Source organism: Euprymna scolopes, chromosome 33 (genome assembly GCF_053919585.1).
Source record: "Euprymna scolopes isolate OS-2025 chromosome 33, ASM5391958v1, whole genome shotgun sequence".
NCBI classification, from domain to species: domain Eukaryota; kingdom Metazoa; phylum Mollusca; class Cephalopoda; order Sepiida; family Sepiolidae; genus Euprymna; species Euprymna scolopes.
Genome location: NC_136514.1, coordinates 29,583,672 through 29,601,614, shown reverse-complemented (window position 1 = coordinate 29,601,614; position 17,943 = coordinate 29,583,672). Strand labels below are relative to the sequence as shown.

At 31.8% G+C, this 17,943-nt stretch overlaps 1 protein-coding gene across 7 annotated transcripts in view; it reads left to right on the top strand.

Annotated features, from left to right (window-relative positions):
* LOC145258185 (programmed cell death 6-interacting protein-like) overlaps positions 1 to 17,943 on the top strand; it is a 277,740-nt gene that overhangs the window by 226,448 nt on the left and 33,349 nt on the right. For all 7 annotated transcript variants that reach the window (XM_080116071.1, XM_080116067.1, XM_080116072.1 and 4 more), the window contains exons 2-4: positions 6,171 to 6,225; positions 14,936 to 15,005; positions 15,569 to 15,696. In XM_080116071.1, the coding sequence (XP_079972197.1) occupies positions 6,171 to 6,225; positions 14,936 to 15,005; positions 15,569 to 15,696 (253 nt within the window). The remainder of the gene's footprint in view (positions 1 to 6,170; positions 6,226 to 14,935; positions 15,006 to 15,568; positions 15,697 to 17,943) is intronic.

The following is a 17,943-nucleotide window of genomic DNA, read 5'->3' as shown; positions in this document are numbered from 1 at the left end:
AATCTTTGTATGCCTGCATCCCAGAATGTTTGACGTGTTAATATTACACTTGTGCAGGAATGCGAACATGAAAGAACCATCACATTGACAAGATCTACAAAAGCCCGTCTTGCATTCAAATAGACTCGATAAAGGAGGTCACGAGTAACTTTTTATATATAACAAGTTTTATAAGTTGATTAGTAATCTTTATTCCCCAAATGTCCACACATTACACTAGGATTCATCATGGTTTAAATTTTTTTTATTAGGTAAACATGTGTACACGCATATACATTCATTGCAAACTTAATCTTTGCTTTCATAGAAAAGACCGTTACTGCCTCGAGGCTTGTCTTTAATATGAGATAATCTTAAAATCTATTCCCTTTGTAACATACTAGTTTAGTAGTTCAATTAAAATATTTTAATCACTTTTCAAATTTATTTTTTAAAATTACTGAAGCTATATATTATCTATATGGTGACATGATCAGTTTTCTCACATGTTTTGAATTTAATCATATTTTTTTTTGTTGGGGGGGGGGTGTTATGAGCAAGTTCTTTCTTTTCAGTTTACACCTCTCCATATCCTTTTTATCGTCAAATCCTTTCATTCCTTATAAAAAAAACAAACTTTCCAACTTTATATACCTGAGGAATTTATCTCTAAGGAATTATTTAGTGGTCTTGTGTTGAAAATTACCACAAAATAAAACTCTTATGAGTGTGAACCAAGTACATCTTTTTTGTCTTGAATTATATATGGTGTCCCAAAATTTACCATCTGTTTTGATAATTTCAAAATAGATGGTTAACTGTGGGACACCTGTAACATGTGAAAATGGAGTACTAAATGAAGCACGATTGATTTTTTTAATTTTTTTTATTTATTTATTTTTTTATTTTTATTTTTTTTTATTTTTTTAAAGCTAGGTAGAAATTAGGTTATAATCTACGGTTTAAACACTTCAAAATAACTAGAATTTCTAATTATCAAAGAAAAAAAAACCCTTAATGGCTTGGAGCTGTCTCCTATCATTTGAATTATTTTGAAACTGTCAAAATGTAATTTTTCTCTTTAATTAAAGTTGGAAACTGTTTTGAGTATTACATTGCATGTGTGCCTCCTAAACAAGGAAGGAATCCTGGATTTTCACGCGTATCCCTGTTATATACTTAACATATAAACATCAATAAATTTTACAGCTTGACATGTTGAATTCTTATCCCACGTTTTCATTGTATAATTTATGTAATTGATATCCACCAATTGTGAATTTAATGGACAAGTTAAGATTGGAATATACATATATAAAGGAAAAATAAATGAAACTCTTTCTATCCACTTTTTTAAGTATCGCTATTTAAGTTATAAATAAAAGATGTTTTCTTTGTTTATTATGGATGGCCTGTGTGAATGCAGATCTCTCAATATTGCTGTAAAACATCTGAAAAAAAGTTAAATTTAGTTTCAAAATTAATACAAAAAAGGTGTGTATCTCTCAGCTCTTTATAAGCAGAAAAATAACCAAATGTATAAAATATTTTTTGTTCAAGCTGAGGATGGGGCATCCTACCAGATACCAGGCATTCACCTACTGTTGTACATTCCAACTGAGATTCTAACTGCCCCTTCAAGTGCAATTGTTTGAATCTCTCTTGGTTCACCGGGTATATTTGCCAGGTAGTTTAAATTGTTTTTCATGACGGGTTGCTCCTATAATTAGTGGAATTATGGTGATCTTCCTAAGATTCCAGTTTCTTTTCATGTCATACAGAAGACCTTGGTATTTCGTTGTTTTACATGTGTTGAAATGATTGAACAAAACCAAAGTTTGTCTCCAACCTCGACAAATGTGCCATCTCAGGTTGACACGAGTTTAATACAAAACTTGTTACAAATATAGTAGTTACCCTCTCCATAACCCAATATTAGCCGGGTTTCATCATGGTTCTTATTGTGAAGTAAAAATAAAGCAAAATATTCCTATTACTACTCAGCCTTTTTTCATTCTATATTTATCTATTAACTACATATTATATTTGAAATTATTTCTTAATATTCTAAATGTAACGCTTTACTACTTCCTCTTATATATATATATATATATATATATATATATATATATAATGATGATTGATTACGTCTTGTCAGACGAGTGCCACTTCCTCAGACATTTAAAATCGATGAGCCCAAATGCCTGAGGGAGTATCTATACAAATATGTTACAGAGTCTTAGCTTTGTACGACAGCTAAGTCTCTCTCTCGGTTCAAAGTGTTGAGATCCAGCAACAAGCAAGAGCAAGATAGCCAGCAACAAATTAAACTGCAGACCAGCTTAATGCGGGTAATGATCTTCCGCTTTATAGTTTTTTAAATCAGATTTGCTTCTCCTAGAAAGGTTGCCTTCACCACGGCTTACGGGAGCCCTCTCCACCCCAATATATATAATACATGCATACATACTCGTTGCACACATTAAATAAATGTATATACATATCAGCAGACCAGATCTTGTTTCTTGCTCATGTATGATTCTATTAATTACACATTTAATTTTTTTTTCTTGGATTGAATTTTGATTGAAATCAAATAAAACAATAAAGAATTAAAAAAAAAAAAAAAAAGTCCTATTAAAAATGTAGCTAATCTAATTAGCAGAAAGAACCCTGTGAAAATTTCACTTTTGTCTATCTTTATAATTTACTGTTATAAATTTATTTCTAATGAAATATAATTATGTAAGGTTTAATATTAAGCAAAAATCCTCTTCTCTATAAAAAATGCCATCTTTAAAAACAAAACCAGGCCAGATAAGTCTATAATTCAAATTTGTAAGATCAGCCTGGTAATGCTAATGATTTCACATTAATAACTCTAAATCATTTAAAATTTCATTTTCTTAATTTGATCAAGTAGTTCTTTGTGATTTTTGGAATATGACCTTTTTTTTTTTTTTTTTTTTTTTTTTTTTTTGTGACAAATTTGTTTATCATGAACATTTTTCTGTAGTTATCTTTTTATTTTAATTTTTTTTTAAGGTTAAATTTCGGATAAGAACCAAATCTGGGAAACACCGGTTAAAAACTATACATTATAAATCTCAATCCGTCTCTTGAACTTTTTTTTTTTTTTTATAAAATTGTATAATTTTATTTAAGCTAATGCTGGATAAATACCTGATGTGAACCATATTTTCCTATAAATTGTTATAGCCTTTGAGGATTTATGTTATCTTTAATGTCCCAAAATCCATTTTAATGTTTGCTTGGTTTATGATGAAACTCTTCAGTTGAACACTTCTAGTTTCTGTCTGAACAAGTCCCTTCTTGTTGTGACAAAAGGGGACCCTCTCCCTTTCCCACTGATGTGCTAACTGACCCAACCAGGCCAGTTATCCCCACTCCCACAAATGTATCCTTCAACAAACAATATAGGGATACACGTCTTTGCTTGTTCACTTCTAATCACAGAAGTTTATATTGTAATTGCTTTTTTTTTCATATTGACTGATCTGTCTAGTCTAAGTATCTAATTTCTTTAACTATCCCTATCCTAAAGCTGATATTATACTGTATACTTAATGACATGCATGCTAAAATATCTATTAGTTTGAGGATTGAGTTAGGTTTAAAGCAATCCATATTAAATATTATCTATCAATTGTAATTGAAAGTTATTCATTTCGGTGTTTCTCTTGCCTCCACTGAATCAACCATTCTCTAGTTTTAACATTTTAGCATTTTGAAAAAAAAAAGTAGCTCTCCAGTTCAGTGTTAGTTCTTTATGATTATAAATATTAAATATTATTTATGATTTATAAATATTTTTTATGATAAATATTTTAGGGTTTGTATTACTGTACACATATTCGAAAAAGTTGTCAAAAAGCAAATATATAACAAATAAATGTTATCAAAGGCAAGATAAATTACTTTTCTACCTAACTGGATATATTTTTCGTGTTTTTATTCAATGTAACATGTTTATTCAGCTCGAAAAGCATACAGTGTTTACCGATGTAGTGGAAAATTCAAAATGGCGCCCGACACTCTCTTTAACACGGTAAGTTCAGGAAAAGATGTTATAAATAATAAACTAGACAAAATACTGTTACCGTGACATAAGTTGACATATATTCAGTGTTTTTTAAATAGTATTTTATCTAGTTTTCCCAAACTTACCATGTTAAAGAGTGTCGGGCGCTATTTTGAATTTTCCAATACATCGGTAAACACTGCATGTTTTTCGAGCTGAATAAACATGTTATATTGAATAAAAACACAAAAAATATATCCAGTTTGGTAGAAAAGTAACTTATCTTGGCTTTGATAACATTTATTTGTTATATATTTGCTTTTTGACAAGTTTTTCGAATCTGTGTACAGTAATACAAACCCATATTTTATGATTATAAATATTTTTTATAATTATAAAGCTCTGGACTTTGATTGCATCTTGTCTTCAACGCTCGGGTGATTCCATCTTTTAAAAAAATGGATGAAAGGTGAATGTTTGTATGAGGGTGAAGTTATGTTTTGGTTTTGATTCTAGCTGATGGCACCCAAGTCGTATATTTATTTAGTTTTGATCTAACTACTATATATTAGTTTCAATATAATACAGAGAATTCTCTATAATAATAAATAGATAATCTGCATGAATTAAAATGTATATTACAATGCAAATTGCGTCATATGCAAAACAGAAGCATGTGTTGCAATTTTGACAGTTCTGCTTTGGAAAAAAATATTTCTTTTTAATTTTACACCGTTCTTTACAGGTGCTCTTGTTAGATATCTGGCAGCTTTATGCAAGATTGTACATTTAAATTCCACAGAACATTTATGTGCAATGTACACTCCCCCATCATGTTCTTTCACCATGAAGTAAAAGTAACTTGTTCATAGTTTAGATGACATTTCTCAATCCAAGGAAAAGTGGTTTACTTGTGTTAGGATAGTACTGCTGTTACTAGAAATAAGAGGAATGTTTCTGTATTGTTAGCAATGGTCACTGTTTCTGTAGATGGTCTGTATAAATTAGTTTTGGGTTTGCGTTGTATTGTTGTATAGCGGTGTTAGAATTGAAAGGGAATATCTGGCCTCATGTATTTTTCTTAGTCTCCATTTTGAGACGCGTTAGCTCCCTTTCAGTGGTGGTGGTGGTGGTGGTGGTGGGGGGCGATCTGTTAACCCATCCACTCTGTTTAGCGTCCAAATTCCAACTCCCACGATATGTCCAGCAAACTAGAACACATGACAAACTGCACCTCAACTTCCGATCTGCTGTTCCCTTCTAGTGCAACTTGACCAGTTCCCCTGAGTCTGACTTGTTTTGATAAACTTATCGAAACATTAGTTCACATCTCTTTACTTTGGCTGTCCAATAGATCGATAGATAAACAGATACACGAATAATTAGATAAACTGATAAATGGAAAAGTAAGATTTCTCTTCTACTTACCAACTATATAACAGTATTAACTCCCTCAAAGTGATTGCCAAAAGCTCTGTTTAAATTAAGGCTTCTTTCTCTGATTGAAACAAAATTATTTTACATTTGCTTTTTAGTACCCCCCCCCACCTTAACAAAGGATGGATTGGGCCTAGTAATTTACTGTTTGTGGCTTTATAGGGGTAAAATTAGACTGATAGATTGAATTGCAAAGACTAAATCCAATGATTCTGTATGAAAATTCTTACATTTTTGATTTCTGCACAGTGAGGTTAAGTTTTGTATACATAGGTTTTAATTAATAATTTTACACTTAAGTCATTAAGGAAGGTGCTACCATTCACCTGGATTGTCTTCCACCTTCACAAGTCTTGAGCCCAGAAAAGTGTTCCTCAGTATACCAGTGCAATGAAGACTTGAAAACCAATAAGTTTGAAAAACCCTATAAAAAAAAAAAAATAAAAATAAAGGGTAGGGTGTTTTCTCTCCTTCCCATCTCTTTTGACTCTCAAACCTCGTACAAGTTTGTACATGTGCTTTTACTTATTTCTCAAATTGGCTTGAAATGAAGTATATCTATACATTTACACATCATAAAATGCTTAATTGCTTGGCTCTCTTTGCTGCCCCCTCCCCTCTTCATTGCTTACCTATAAACTTGACTAAAACTTGGACTTTGTATACTACATTTATTAAATATCTTATCTCTATTTTTTTTCTTTACTTACAGATATTACGATCAGCTTGTTTCTATTGAAAATAAATTGCCGGTGTCAGAAAATCAGGTGTGTTTATTTTCTTTATCTATGTTTCTATAATATATATTGTGTGTAATTCCATTTTCCTTTATCACATTACCGCGAAGGAGGAAAAGAACGTTGGAAAAAAAATTACTACTTTGCTGTTGCGTCCATCGCCAAACTGGAAGTGACAAAGGTTTAAATTAAGGCTAGTCACTCGAAAAGAGGGGATGACTTCCGAAAATGTCGGGGGGGGGGGAGAAGTGACCCCCCCCCACACACACACACACACACCTCTCTGTGAAAAAGTGCCCAGTTGAGGGTGAAGGAATTAATGCTTTCAGCCAATTTTTCGATATAAGATACCGATCTTGTGAAAATCCATTGCCTCTCTCGAAAGTTTTAGACATGCATACATTTAAACACACGTGAGATTTATATTATAGGTGTTTTCAAAGTTTTTTTTTTTTTTTTTTTAAACCTCCAGTGTAAAGACCCTTGCTTCCCCATGGGACAGTTAGACACAGGGTCGTTTTTTAATGTGGAAAAAAGGAACAAAAATAAAAATTATATCAGTTAAGGATTTCTCCTCCACTAACAGAACAAGAAATTGAAGTGTAAGTTATTAGACATTCAAGTCTGCATCTAATAAATTTGTAGTTTGTCTGTTTCATAAGCTCCTATGGTTTATTCTAAATAAACTTCAAATAACAATATATTTTTAAACTCTTACCTGGATAAATGAAAGGGAGTACATTGTTGTGGGATCTGAAATCTTTCATTCAATGAAAGTAAATGTTAAGTCCAAGGTTTGGTGCATAAAGGTCCTTATAGTCTAAGAGAAACACTGTGGGGAGGGGGGGGGGCTTATTCTATAAATTTAGAATTTATGGATAAATGTTATTTTATTTACACCCAGTTCCATCAATACTGAGTACATCCTTGTGGCCGTTCCTCAAAATTGAATATAAAATATCAATAAAAATGTATTTTTGTGTCGTGATTTAGTTACAAAAGGACATTGTTTCCTGCTCATTGAATGAAATATTTCAAAAGAAATGTGTCAAGACTTTTTTTTCCTTACAGGTGGACAAAACATAGCTATTCAGGATGTTTAACCTTGATTTTTTTTTTTTTTTTTTTTCTTTTTTTTTTTTTTTTTTTTTTTTTTGTCCAAGATGAGATAATGTGATAAAAGAGTTGTAAAGTGGGATTTGAAAATCCAGCACACTAGAGGAAGAGTACTCTGGCCTGCAAAAATACCTTGGAAACCTCTTTGGCATTCCCTCATGGGGGTGCCTCGGTGATTAATAAGAGACTAACCCTCTTAAAGGGAGAAGGTAAGTCTCAGAATGGACATCTTAGAACTACACGAGACCAGCAACCTACCGCAGTCAACGGAAATAAGCTATCTCAACAATGGCCTAAACTTTGTTGGCTTTGGTGCTAAAGGGAAAAATTCTGCTGGAGGCATAGTGAAACAAAGGTTGCACAATCTCTAACTGCACCTGATCTAGTATCGTTAAAATCCATTGACGAGGAAAAAAAAAAAAATCGAATTCATGTTGGTGAACAGGGATATTGGTTTTTAAGAATTTCCCTCAAAGGATCAAGTTAATCCTCCTATTTAACTTGGAGGTAGGAAAGATGTGTTTATCCCTTTCCCAGCAGTTATTAGATAATGTGACCTGACTTTACAGCCACTACTACTACTCCCACTTCCCAAACTGAAGACCTTCCAAAATGGTAACGCATCAAAGTACTGACCATGTTTAACATTGTGTGTGGTAGCATCATCTATTACATTTTTATTTTTTTTAATTTTTTATTTTTTTAAGTCAATATGACTTTTGTAAAATGTTTTTCACTCCTAATGGGGGGTATGTGACGAATGGATTTGCCAATCATTTTTATAACTACTGGCTGTGCTAAACAACCAATGAGAAAACCTTTCAAAATTATTATAAAAATTGAATTTTTGATTCAATCAGTTCGTTAACTACGTCACGGACCGCATTTGATTATTAGTCGCCATCTTGGTTACTGATCTGAACTACGCCGCCATCTTTGTTCAACATAATGTCTCGAAACTTAACAGGTTATGTGTCCAGCCATCGTCTTTTCTTTGACGGATTGGAATCTAACTTCTAATTGTAGCAGTTAAAACTTCTGGGATATCTAAGGCTTCAAAAACTAGTGATACAATCTCCAACAGAGAATCCAAACGACCCCGAATTTTTCAAAAAGAACGCAACTGTTTTTGCAGAACTGATTCAATGTTTAGACGATAGAAGTCTCTCTGATTATAAGAGACACATTGGATGATGGACAGAAAGCATTGAACATATTAAGAGAACATTATTTATCAAAAGGGAAACCGAAAATTATCACTATATACAGAACTAACGTCTCTGAAACGTAACGAGGATGAAACTATTACCAACTACGTTATAAGGGCAGAAACCGCCAATGCCTTAAAACTCTCAGGTGAAATAAGCGATAGCTTGTTGATATCAATGACCCTCAAGGGACTTCAGCCGATTTTAAACCATTTTCAACTGTTATAACTCAGAAAGACAAACCCATAAATTTCAGCAAATTTAAAGTGGCATTGCGCAGTTACAAAGAGACTAATCGTATGCTCATGGACAATAACTCCAGCAATATTATGAAGTTCAAAAATGCTTCTCGAAATCAGACACCACCAAATTACGCACCTCACCACAACGTGTTCTCCAAAGAATAAAATTATCTGCTATAATTGTAGACGACCCAACCACAAGTTTCCAATGTCGATATAAACGCTCTAAAATGGACTCCATAAAAAACGTTGAACTTTGAGGAAGAACATACATTTCTATTCACATGTAACTTTGACAATACCATAAATGGTAAAAATCTCCTTGTAGACTGTGGTGCTACAGCACGCGTTATAACCAAGGAATCTGATTTTATTAATTTTGATTCAAACTTTAATACAGTCATTGTCGAACTTGCCGACGGTAGTCATATGAGTCTTGAAAAGAGGCGATGCTAAAATATCCCTAAAAAATAATAAAGGTGAAATCTGGAACTGTATTCTAAAAAATGCTCTGTTCATACCTACATTTAAGCAAGACATTTTCCGTGCAAGCTGCAATTAAACAAGCGCGAATATAAAATTTGGCCAAAATAAGTCAAAATTATATACCCCAATGGAACTGTATTTGACATTAAAGAAAATGGCCGACTATATTATTTAAAAAGTATGGTTCCCTCAAAAAGTGCCTGTCACGACTTGGAAACCTGGCATAAAATTCTAGGACACTGCAATACAGCTGATATTAAAAAATTACCGAATGTAGTCGAAGGCATGAAAATAATACCTTCAGACGATCTCCCAAATTGTGATGTGTGTGCACAGGGGAAACTGACAAAATATGTAAGCCGAACAGCAGACAAAAAAGCTACGAAAATTCTCACTTGTGCATTGTGATTTAGCAGGTCCGATCAGCCTGATGGGGAGAAATAATTTAAGGTACATTTTGAACTTTATTGATTTTTTTCCAGTTTAATTATAGTTTATTTTTTAAAAAACAAATCCGACACTATCCTCGCCACTAAGAAATATTTAGCTGATATTGCCCTGTACGGTTCAGTAAAATGTATTTGCTCAGACAATGGGACTGTCTTTACTAGTAAAGACTTTGCTTCTATTAATTAACCACCGTATTAAACACAAGAAACCTGCGCTGTATTCCCCCTTCCAAAATGGCACTGCTGAAAGGGTATGGCAAACCTTTTTTGAGATGACAAGATACCTACTTATCGAATCAAAATTAGCGCATAGTTTATGGATGTACGCTTTAATGGCAGCAGCATATATCAGAAATAGATCGTTCAATAAGAGGCTAGGAAAAACGCAGTATGAAGCGTTTTGCGGTGTAAAACCTAAAATGAACAGAATGCATCTGTTTGGTTCTGATTGTTTTGCATTTATAGAAAACACCAGTAAACTAAATACTAAAAGTGAAAAAGATACTTTCGTAGGTTACGATAAAAACAGTCCGGCATATTTAATCTATTTTCCAACCCAAAATGCCATAAAAAGGGTTAGATGTGTAAAATTCAATGATACATTAAATTTTACAAAATGGCGATCCAGTGGATGAAAAACGTGAAATATTGCCTAGTATCTTAATCGATCACAATGAAAATATTAATAACGACAATTACAGTAGAACTTCTGACGAAAATATTAACCAGACACATCGATACCCAGTAAGGGAGCGAAAAAGGCCAGACTTCTTACAAATTGAAAAGATACAAGATTACGCCGTGGATTACTGTTACTCGTTGAACAGCGCACCGGAAAGTTATGAGGCAATTAATTCAGAAAATCACCAAGAATGGGAACAAGCTATGATATCCGAATTGAAAGCTTTATCTGAAAATAACGCATATGAAATGGTGGCAAAACCAACAGATAAAAATATCTTCATGCTGGTTTTTTTTTCCCAAAAAATCACTGCTTCTGGCAGTGAAACTTTTAAAGCAAGATTTGTTGCAAAAGATTTTTTACAAATTTCTGGAGTGGAATATTTTGCAACATTTTCCCCACCGACAAATTTAACGACAATTAGAATTTTATTACGACTTGCCGCTCAATACAATTTAAAAATACATCAAATGGATGTAAAAAAAAATGCTTATTTAAATGCTCCGATTGACTGTGAAATCTACATTTACCCTCCCGAGGGATTTAAAATGAAAAATAAAAATTGGGTGTGGAAATTAAATAAATTGTTATATGGACTAAAACAAAGTGCACACAATTGGAATTTAACACTCCATAATTATTTAATAGAACAGGAATTCAAGCAATGTGCCGTAGACGCGTACATGTATACCAAAAATGTAGGTAATAATAAATTGATTTTGGTTTTTTGGGTTGACTATATAGTACTCTCCTCAAACTGTGACAATACTTTAAAAGATGTTAAAAATGAATTAAATAAAAAAAATTTAAAATGGTTGATCTTGGCCGACTGTCATGGTTCCTCGGTATGAAATTATAACTATGAACCAATCACGATACATTGAAAAAAAAAAAAAAATTCTGCTCAAGTTCGGAATGCAAGATTGCAAGCCGCGTTCAACTCCTGTCAAAATGGACATAAAAATATAGGGACCGAAATAAAATCCATAGATAATCGAATATACAGGGAAATGGTAGGGAGCCTCATCTACTTGATGACCGCAACTAGGCCTGACATATGTTACACTGTAACAAAGCTATCTCAAAACTTAACTTTTAGGTGCATCTTTGAATTTTGGAAACTTTATTAAAAGATTGTTAAAAATGCTGCATAGGTTCCGGGATTTATCAGTGTATAAGTAATTGTCTAACCATCATAGCTCAAAGAAGCATTGCCATTTTTTTTTTTTTTTTTTTTTTTTTTCTAATTTATTTTATTAATTTCATTAATTCATGAAATAAAACTATATTCCTAAACAGAACTACTTGTTATATTGATATCCAAACAATTGTTGAAAAAAAAAAAAGTTCACTAATAAAATATTTTTTGCACAGCAATATGCAAATTAACTTTACTGAGATCACATAATGCATAAGCAATATATGAAACAAGATGCTTCCATTGTATAAACTGATTAACTTGAAATAGTGTTTGAAGCAAGGTCTTCACCATTAGTGCAAAAAAAAAAAAAAAACACAACTTTTGCATTTATTCAAATAATCGGACCTTAATGCATAAACAGGTTTTTAAAAATGAAAATCTTCTCCCAATCATAAGTTTAGCCAAATACTTTTATTGGCTGAGTAAGACAGAAACTTGCAATTGGGACCTCTTCACCGCCACCTCCTCTTGCCCGCTGATTGGTAATGTCTATATCTGATGGCAAAAATATTTGCATTTCTTTGCTTACTCACACTTGTGCCCGACTTTATAACCCTCTTTGTTTATTAATCTTTCAAGGACTCTTTGTCCTAATTTAATGCAGAAAAGATTCTTCGGATGCAGTCACATTGCTGCGTCCACAAACGTTTCAGTTTTTCTCTTTTGCTTCTAAACATGCCTGTTATACATTGTGAATAAAAATAGCAAAACAGCAGAAATTCTGAACAAACTAAAAAACAAAAATAAAAAATAAATAAAAGGAAAATAACGTTTTTGTCTACTTTTGGTTCTTATATACATACAAGGATAGTGTGCAAAGTATTTATTTTCTTTTTTCCCCAAAAAGATTTTTTTTTTTTTTTTTTTTTTTTTTGTGTTACCAGAATTGTCTGCTACTACCACCAGAATCTGTGTTACTTAGGAGGGTGTGATTCTTGCTGAGTGGCTGAGAAGTGGCAGTTACTTTGGCATTTGGAGAGGATCATATGTTCTTTCCAATTTCTTACATGCCTTTGCTCTCTCTCCCCCCTGGGTTCTCCTTCACCCCTATTTCTTTGGTGTCTACTGAACACTTTGACTAACCCAGATTTTTAGGAAGAAGAGGACAAAGACCGGCAGCAGAAAGAAAACCTTGCCTCCAACTGATTTCATGAACTATCAAAATATTTACATTTTATTTTCTTTATGAAAAAACCTTACTCAATACAAGGCTTACCTTTTTTATTTACACTTTTAAACTTTTATTATCCTCTCCCAGTTTTTCCTCTTTAATAGAACATTTTCTATTGCTATTCAGTTTTTTATAAATTTTCTTTTATGGAATTTTTTTACTAATATTGATTTTGTCTGTTTAGGTAATTTTACCCTTCTATAAAATTCTCTTTTGTAATAGTTCCTAAAAACATTAGGACAAAATTGAGTTTTAACAATCTCTTTACTATCTTTTTTTTTTTTTTTTTTTTTTTTTAACAAATTGTTTGATCCCAACATAAGTCCAAGACAGTGAATTTTTTTTGTTATTGCCACTCAGACTTAGTGTAAGTTTTTTTTTTTAAATCCGGCATTAATATTGCTAATGTGTTCAGTAATCAACATAAACTAAAATCTGATTTAGAAATGGTTTTAAACAAATTAAATTGTCTTAACTAATAAGACAACTGCCCTTCCCCTAACTCACACATAATCCTAAATCTTGAATGGCATTATGAAAAATTCATACAAGGATTTATTTATTTTATTTTATTTTTTTTTTTTCTGGAAAAATGTATGTGACTAAGATTAAAAAAAAAATCTAGCTTATGGATTCTGGTAAACCTCAAATTTTAATATTGGTTGTATTAAAATGTAATAACTGGAGTTTTGATGCTTATGCATTTGTTACTATTTTTTTTTTTAAAATAGCATAGTATTTTGAAGTTAGGTGAAAATACATAATTCCAAAACACCCTTCCCCCACCATGTTAAAAATGGCTTTCTAAATGTTATTTCAGCACAGTAACATAAGTGTATAAGTACTGAGTTTTGCATGAAACGGTTTTACAGAAATTAGCAAAATCAAAATATTCTGAATATCCCTGCCCATCCCTTATCTGACAAATTTACATTTAATCGACATTTTGTCAAATATTCAAATATGTAAAAGCTTTTAATTGATTAAAGATAAATCTGAATTTTTTTTAAATTCTCAAATATTTGTAACTAATACTGGTAGTGGCTTGAGTCTTTGATTTTTGTATGCAAGCAAAAATGCAATTTTATCCTATGTAAATTTTATCCTTCTTCAGCATATTGCATATCAAATATTAGTAGCTATTCAAATGTTATAAACCTCTTTACAGCTGTTTGGCAAAATAGAAAAAAAAATTTTTTTATATAATTTTACAAAACGGCTAACTTTTACTATAAACTGACTTACAGCTTCTTGGCTTTTTTGGCTAGGAGTGGAGTATATTTGTTCTGATAGTACACTTCATCTGTTCTATCCTTGGTTGGTGAAGGAGGTATCCTAGACTGACATTTTTATTTATTCAAAAACTGGGTACTTCCCCCCCCCCAAAAAAAAAAATATAACTCCAGAAATATTTTAATGTATTTTTTGATTGAAATATAGGACAAAAACCTTCTAAATAATAGATTAACTGTTTTTCATTATGATATATATAATGTGAGCCAAAAGTAGGTAGACAGGAAAAAAACATTCAGATCACATATGTATAACTATATATAAAACGATTATATTAATGTAAATTAAATGTTAACACAAGTGCTCAAACTGTCTTCCTTAGATTTACACAGCTTTGAAGTATGTCTCTTGCATGTCAACATTTTCTACTTTTGGCTCTCACCATTGTGTGTGTGTGTGTGTATATATATATACACATACATACATACATACAACTTAATCGTTATTTACATGGAATGTGTTCGACTGAGCTTCAATCTATGGTTCCCCTTCGCCAAACTTTCACAAACACTCATCTAGCTGAAAACACTATCGATAATTCCTCCCACTCTTTGTCTGTGCCTAGACCTAAACGTAGATTCCATGAACAAAGCTTCTTTCTTAGAACTGCACGCCTGTAGAATTGTCTTCTGTTTTTCTGCTTTCCAGCTGACTATAATATGGTTGTCTTCAAGTCCAACGTAAACGAGTTCTTGATGAGCCATTCCACTTAATAAATTTACCAAATTTCCATTACTAACGATTATTTTGTTCAACTGACTACTGTACACTCTTAACCCTTATCCTCGAGTGGTCTCTGGACCTTGATAAGTGGTTATGTCTATGTAAAAAAACAAAAAAAAAACCCCGTTTTTACATGCACTGAATACTAATCCTAATTTTACTTTTTTAGATCAGAGTCCAATTTAAATGGAGAGATGCATTTGATAAAGAATCTTTATTCTCTGGTAGAAGAACCCTTGGTAAATATTAACTTTATCCTTAACAAAATTACATTCTTATTGCGTATATTAAATGTGTAAAGATTTGAAAACTTGTGGCTTGCTAATTTTTTAAAATACTCCATAAAAATAAGATTGGAAATATATCTAGAATGGAATTTAGACATTTAAAAAAAACTTTTTTTTACTTTCTCTAAAGTGCTCTTAGTTTTTCCTGATAAAAACTGACAATCCATTTGACTTGCAGGAACAGGCATATCAAATTATCCTCCTTTTTTTTCATGGGACAGCAATTTCATTAAATCTGATATATTCAATCTATTTGATCGTGTGATCAGTTGTTCCTAAAGAATGAGATGAAAATACTTCTGTAATCTTTAAGCAAACTACAAAATTTCCAGGTCTCTAAATTTGAATGTATATGCTCAATCACTGATATTGAGCACTCTTCCTTGTAGATCTAATTTATACAACACTATTTGTTTGGGACTTTTTTTATACTACCACTATGTAAGCAAATTTATATATCCTGTATTCCATCATATAATTAACTTTAACATTTTTTCCCCCCCTCTCCTTTTTAGCTATTGCTTCTGGTTTGTATGAGAAGGTGTGCATGCTCTTCAATATTGCTGCATTGCAAAGTCAAATTGCAGCTACCCAGAACCATGATAGTGATGAAGGACTTAAACTATCTGTCAAGCTCTTTCAGGTAAGATTTTTGAATTTGATTAAAGTGCGAATTTATTTTGGTTTCGAAATTTTTTTTTTTTTTTTTCTGGTGCAACTAAAATGGATATATATGTAGTAAATTGAAATAAACAATTTTTGGTGTACAATTTTTCCTAAGATAAAAGGATTTCTTTTAAAATCTCGTCTGTCTCTTCATCATTGATTAACATAACTTGAAGTCCAGCAAAAACACTATCTTCAAGTACGTAGTAATTATAAAAATCAACAGATAGACTTCAAAATAGATTTGAAAACAATGTAATAGTTAATTGATATCAATAAGAATAAAAAATACATGAAACAAAAGTTGAATGATGCTTTCATTATAAATGGATCTTCATTGCTAAATGTAACTCAAATAATGTAAAGGAATAACTCCTATTTGAAATTGAGAAATATGATGGTTACAAATCAAATTTTATTTTTTTTTTACTGTACAAATTTAAAAATGTGGAAACTTCGGATTTTTATCTTTTTTCTCTTCATGACAATTCTCTTTGAAAATGTTATTTTTGCCATAAAGCAGGACTCTACGGACAAACTCATCCTTAGTTGACCTTTGACAACTCAATATTTTCGTTTACTAGCCAAATAGAAAAATTACTAGCCAAACACATGATTTTTAGAATATGACATCTTTGTTCTGTGAAGAGTATGTATATCAAAGATTTTTCTGTTTTTTAGTGTAATTCTAAATGTATAACAAACTTTATGTTGATACTAATTTCTTCAGATTTTTTTTTTTTTTTTTTTTTAACTGCCTTCGTAAAAAAAGAATAGTATATTGTTCTATTAAACTTATTGTTTTAATAATTTAACTTTGTTAGTTTTATTTAAAAAAAAAAAAAAAAAAAAAAAAAAATTTGAAATATTTTTTTTCACTCAGTAGTGAGCTTTGGCAGATTGTCAGTGAAAGAAATGCAACCGCCAAAAGAGAAACGTTTCATTATTTATAGTCGCCACTTTGAAAAATCACCGGCGAATGAGACTGTTTTCACTCTCAATATAGAGCCCTGTAAAGGCTAATGCTTCAAACAATTTATGAGTGTGGGGGGGGGGGGGTATGATTAAATGACTTGTTTCTTTCACTTTACATGTGCACTTGATGACTGTTTAAACTGATCCATCAACTCTATTAATATCTCAGTTTTATTTTAAAATTTTTTATGCAACGTTTATGGAATTTTAAATGCACTTTCACCACATATCACTGGCACGTCAAGGTTTTGTGCTGTCCTCTCCTTACACATGAGAGGGTGATGAAAGTCACCCCCCCCCCCAAAAAAAAAAGGTAAAGAAATATGCTTAACTAAAATTACTTTAATCTCTCCCGGACAACACCGGGTATGTACACTTACTTTGATCTAATTGACTTTATTCAGCTGCAGCTATTTTTTTTTTCGTTTCCTTAATGTCCACTGACCAAAGTAAAAAGAAAACAAATTTTGTTGACTAAAGAAACAAATCCACAGCATTTGTCATGTTAGCATAACGTGTAAAGGATTGATTACAAAAACAGAACTGCTTGTTTCTCTACTAATCGTTATACTTGAATCATTTTTGATAAACTAAAACACATTTCGACTTGGAGAAATAATATTAAGCGGTCTGTTATTCTTGCCTAAGTAATCATGAAGATTGTCTTCACCTGGTATTGGTACTAGTACACCTAGTCTTCTTAGCAGGAATCTTTTATAGGTTTGCATAAATATATGGCTTCCTTCAGTTTTGACGGACTATGCATACTCCCTGTAAGAGTGCCTGTGCATGGAATTTGTGGCTAGAGCAATCTCCAACGATGACTAAGTTGACATCGTTAAATACCAGTGGCAAGTGGAGATTCACAATGACTCAAAACAATGCATGGATGAGCAAAAAAGCACATACAGTGCCTAGAATTCCCAAATGATTACCCATCTGATATTAGCCAGGCTCAACATTGCTTAACTTTAGTGATCTGACGAGAACCGGTGTCAATGTAATCGTCATATATAAGATTGTTATAGTGTCTATTTTAAAGATCTAGTTCTTGATATGGTCCATCAAGAACTGGATCCCTTTAAAAATGAATACAAGTTTACTAAAACCTAACTTTATACAAGCTCTCTAATCTATATCCATACATTTCATTGTTAGTTTCTTGATGGCTGAACTATGCTGTAATTAAATTTGGTTCGGAAAATTCTATTTAAAAATACTTTGGTTTAAAATAAATGTTAAAAGTAAA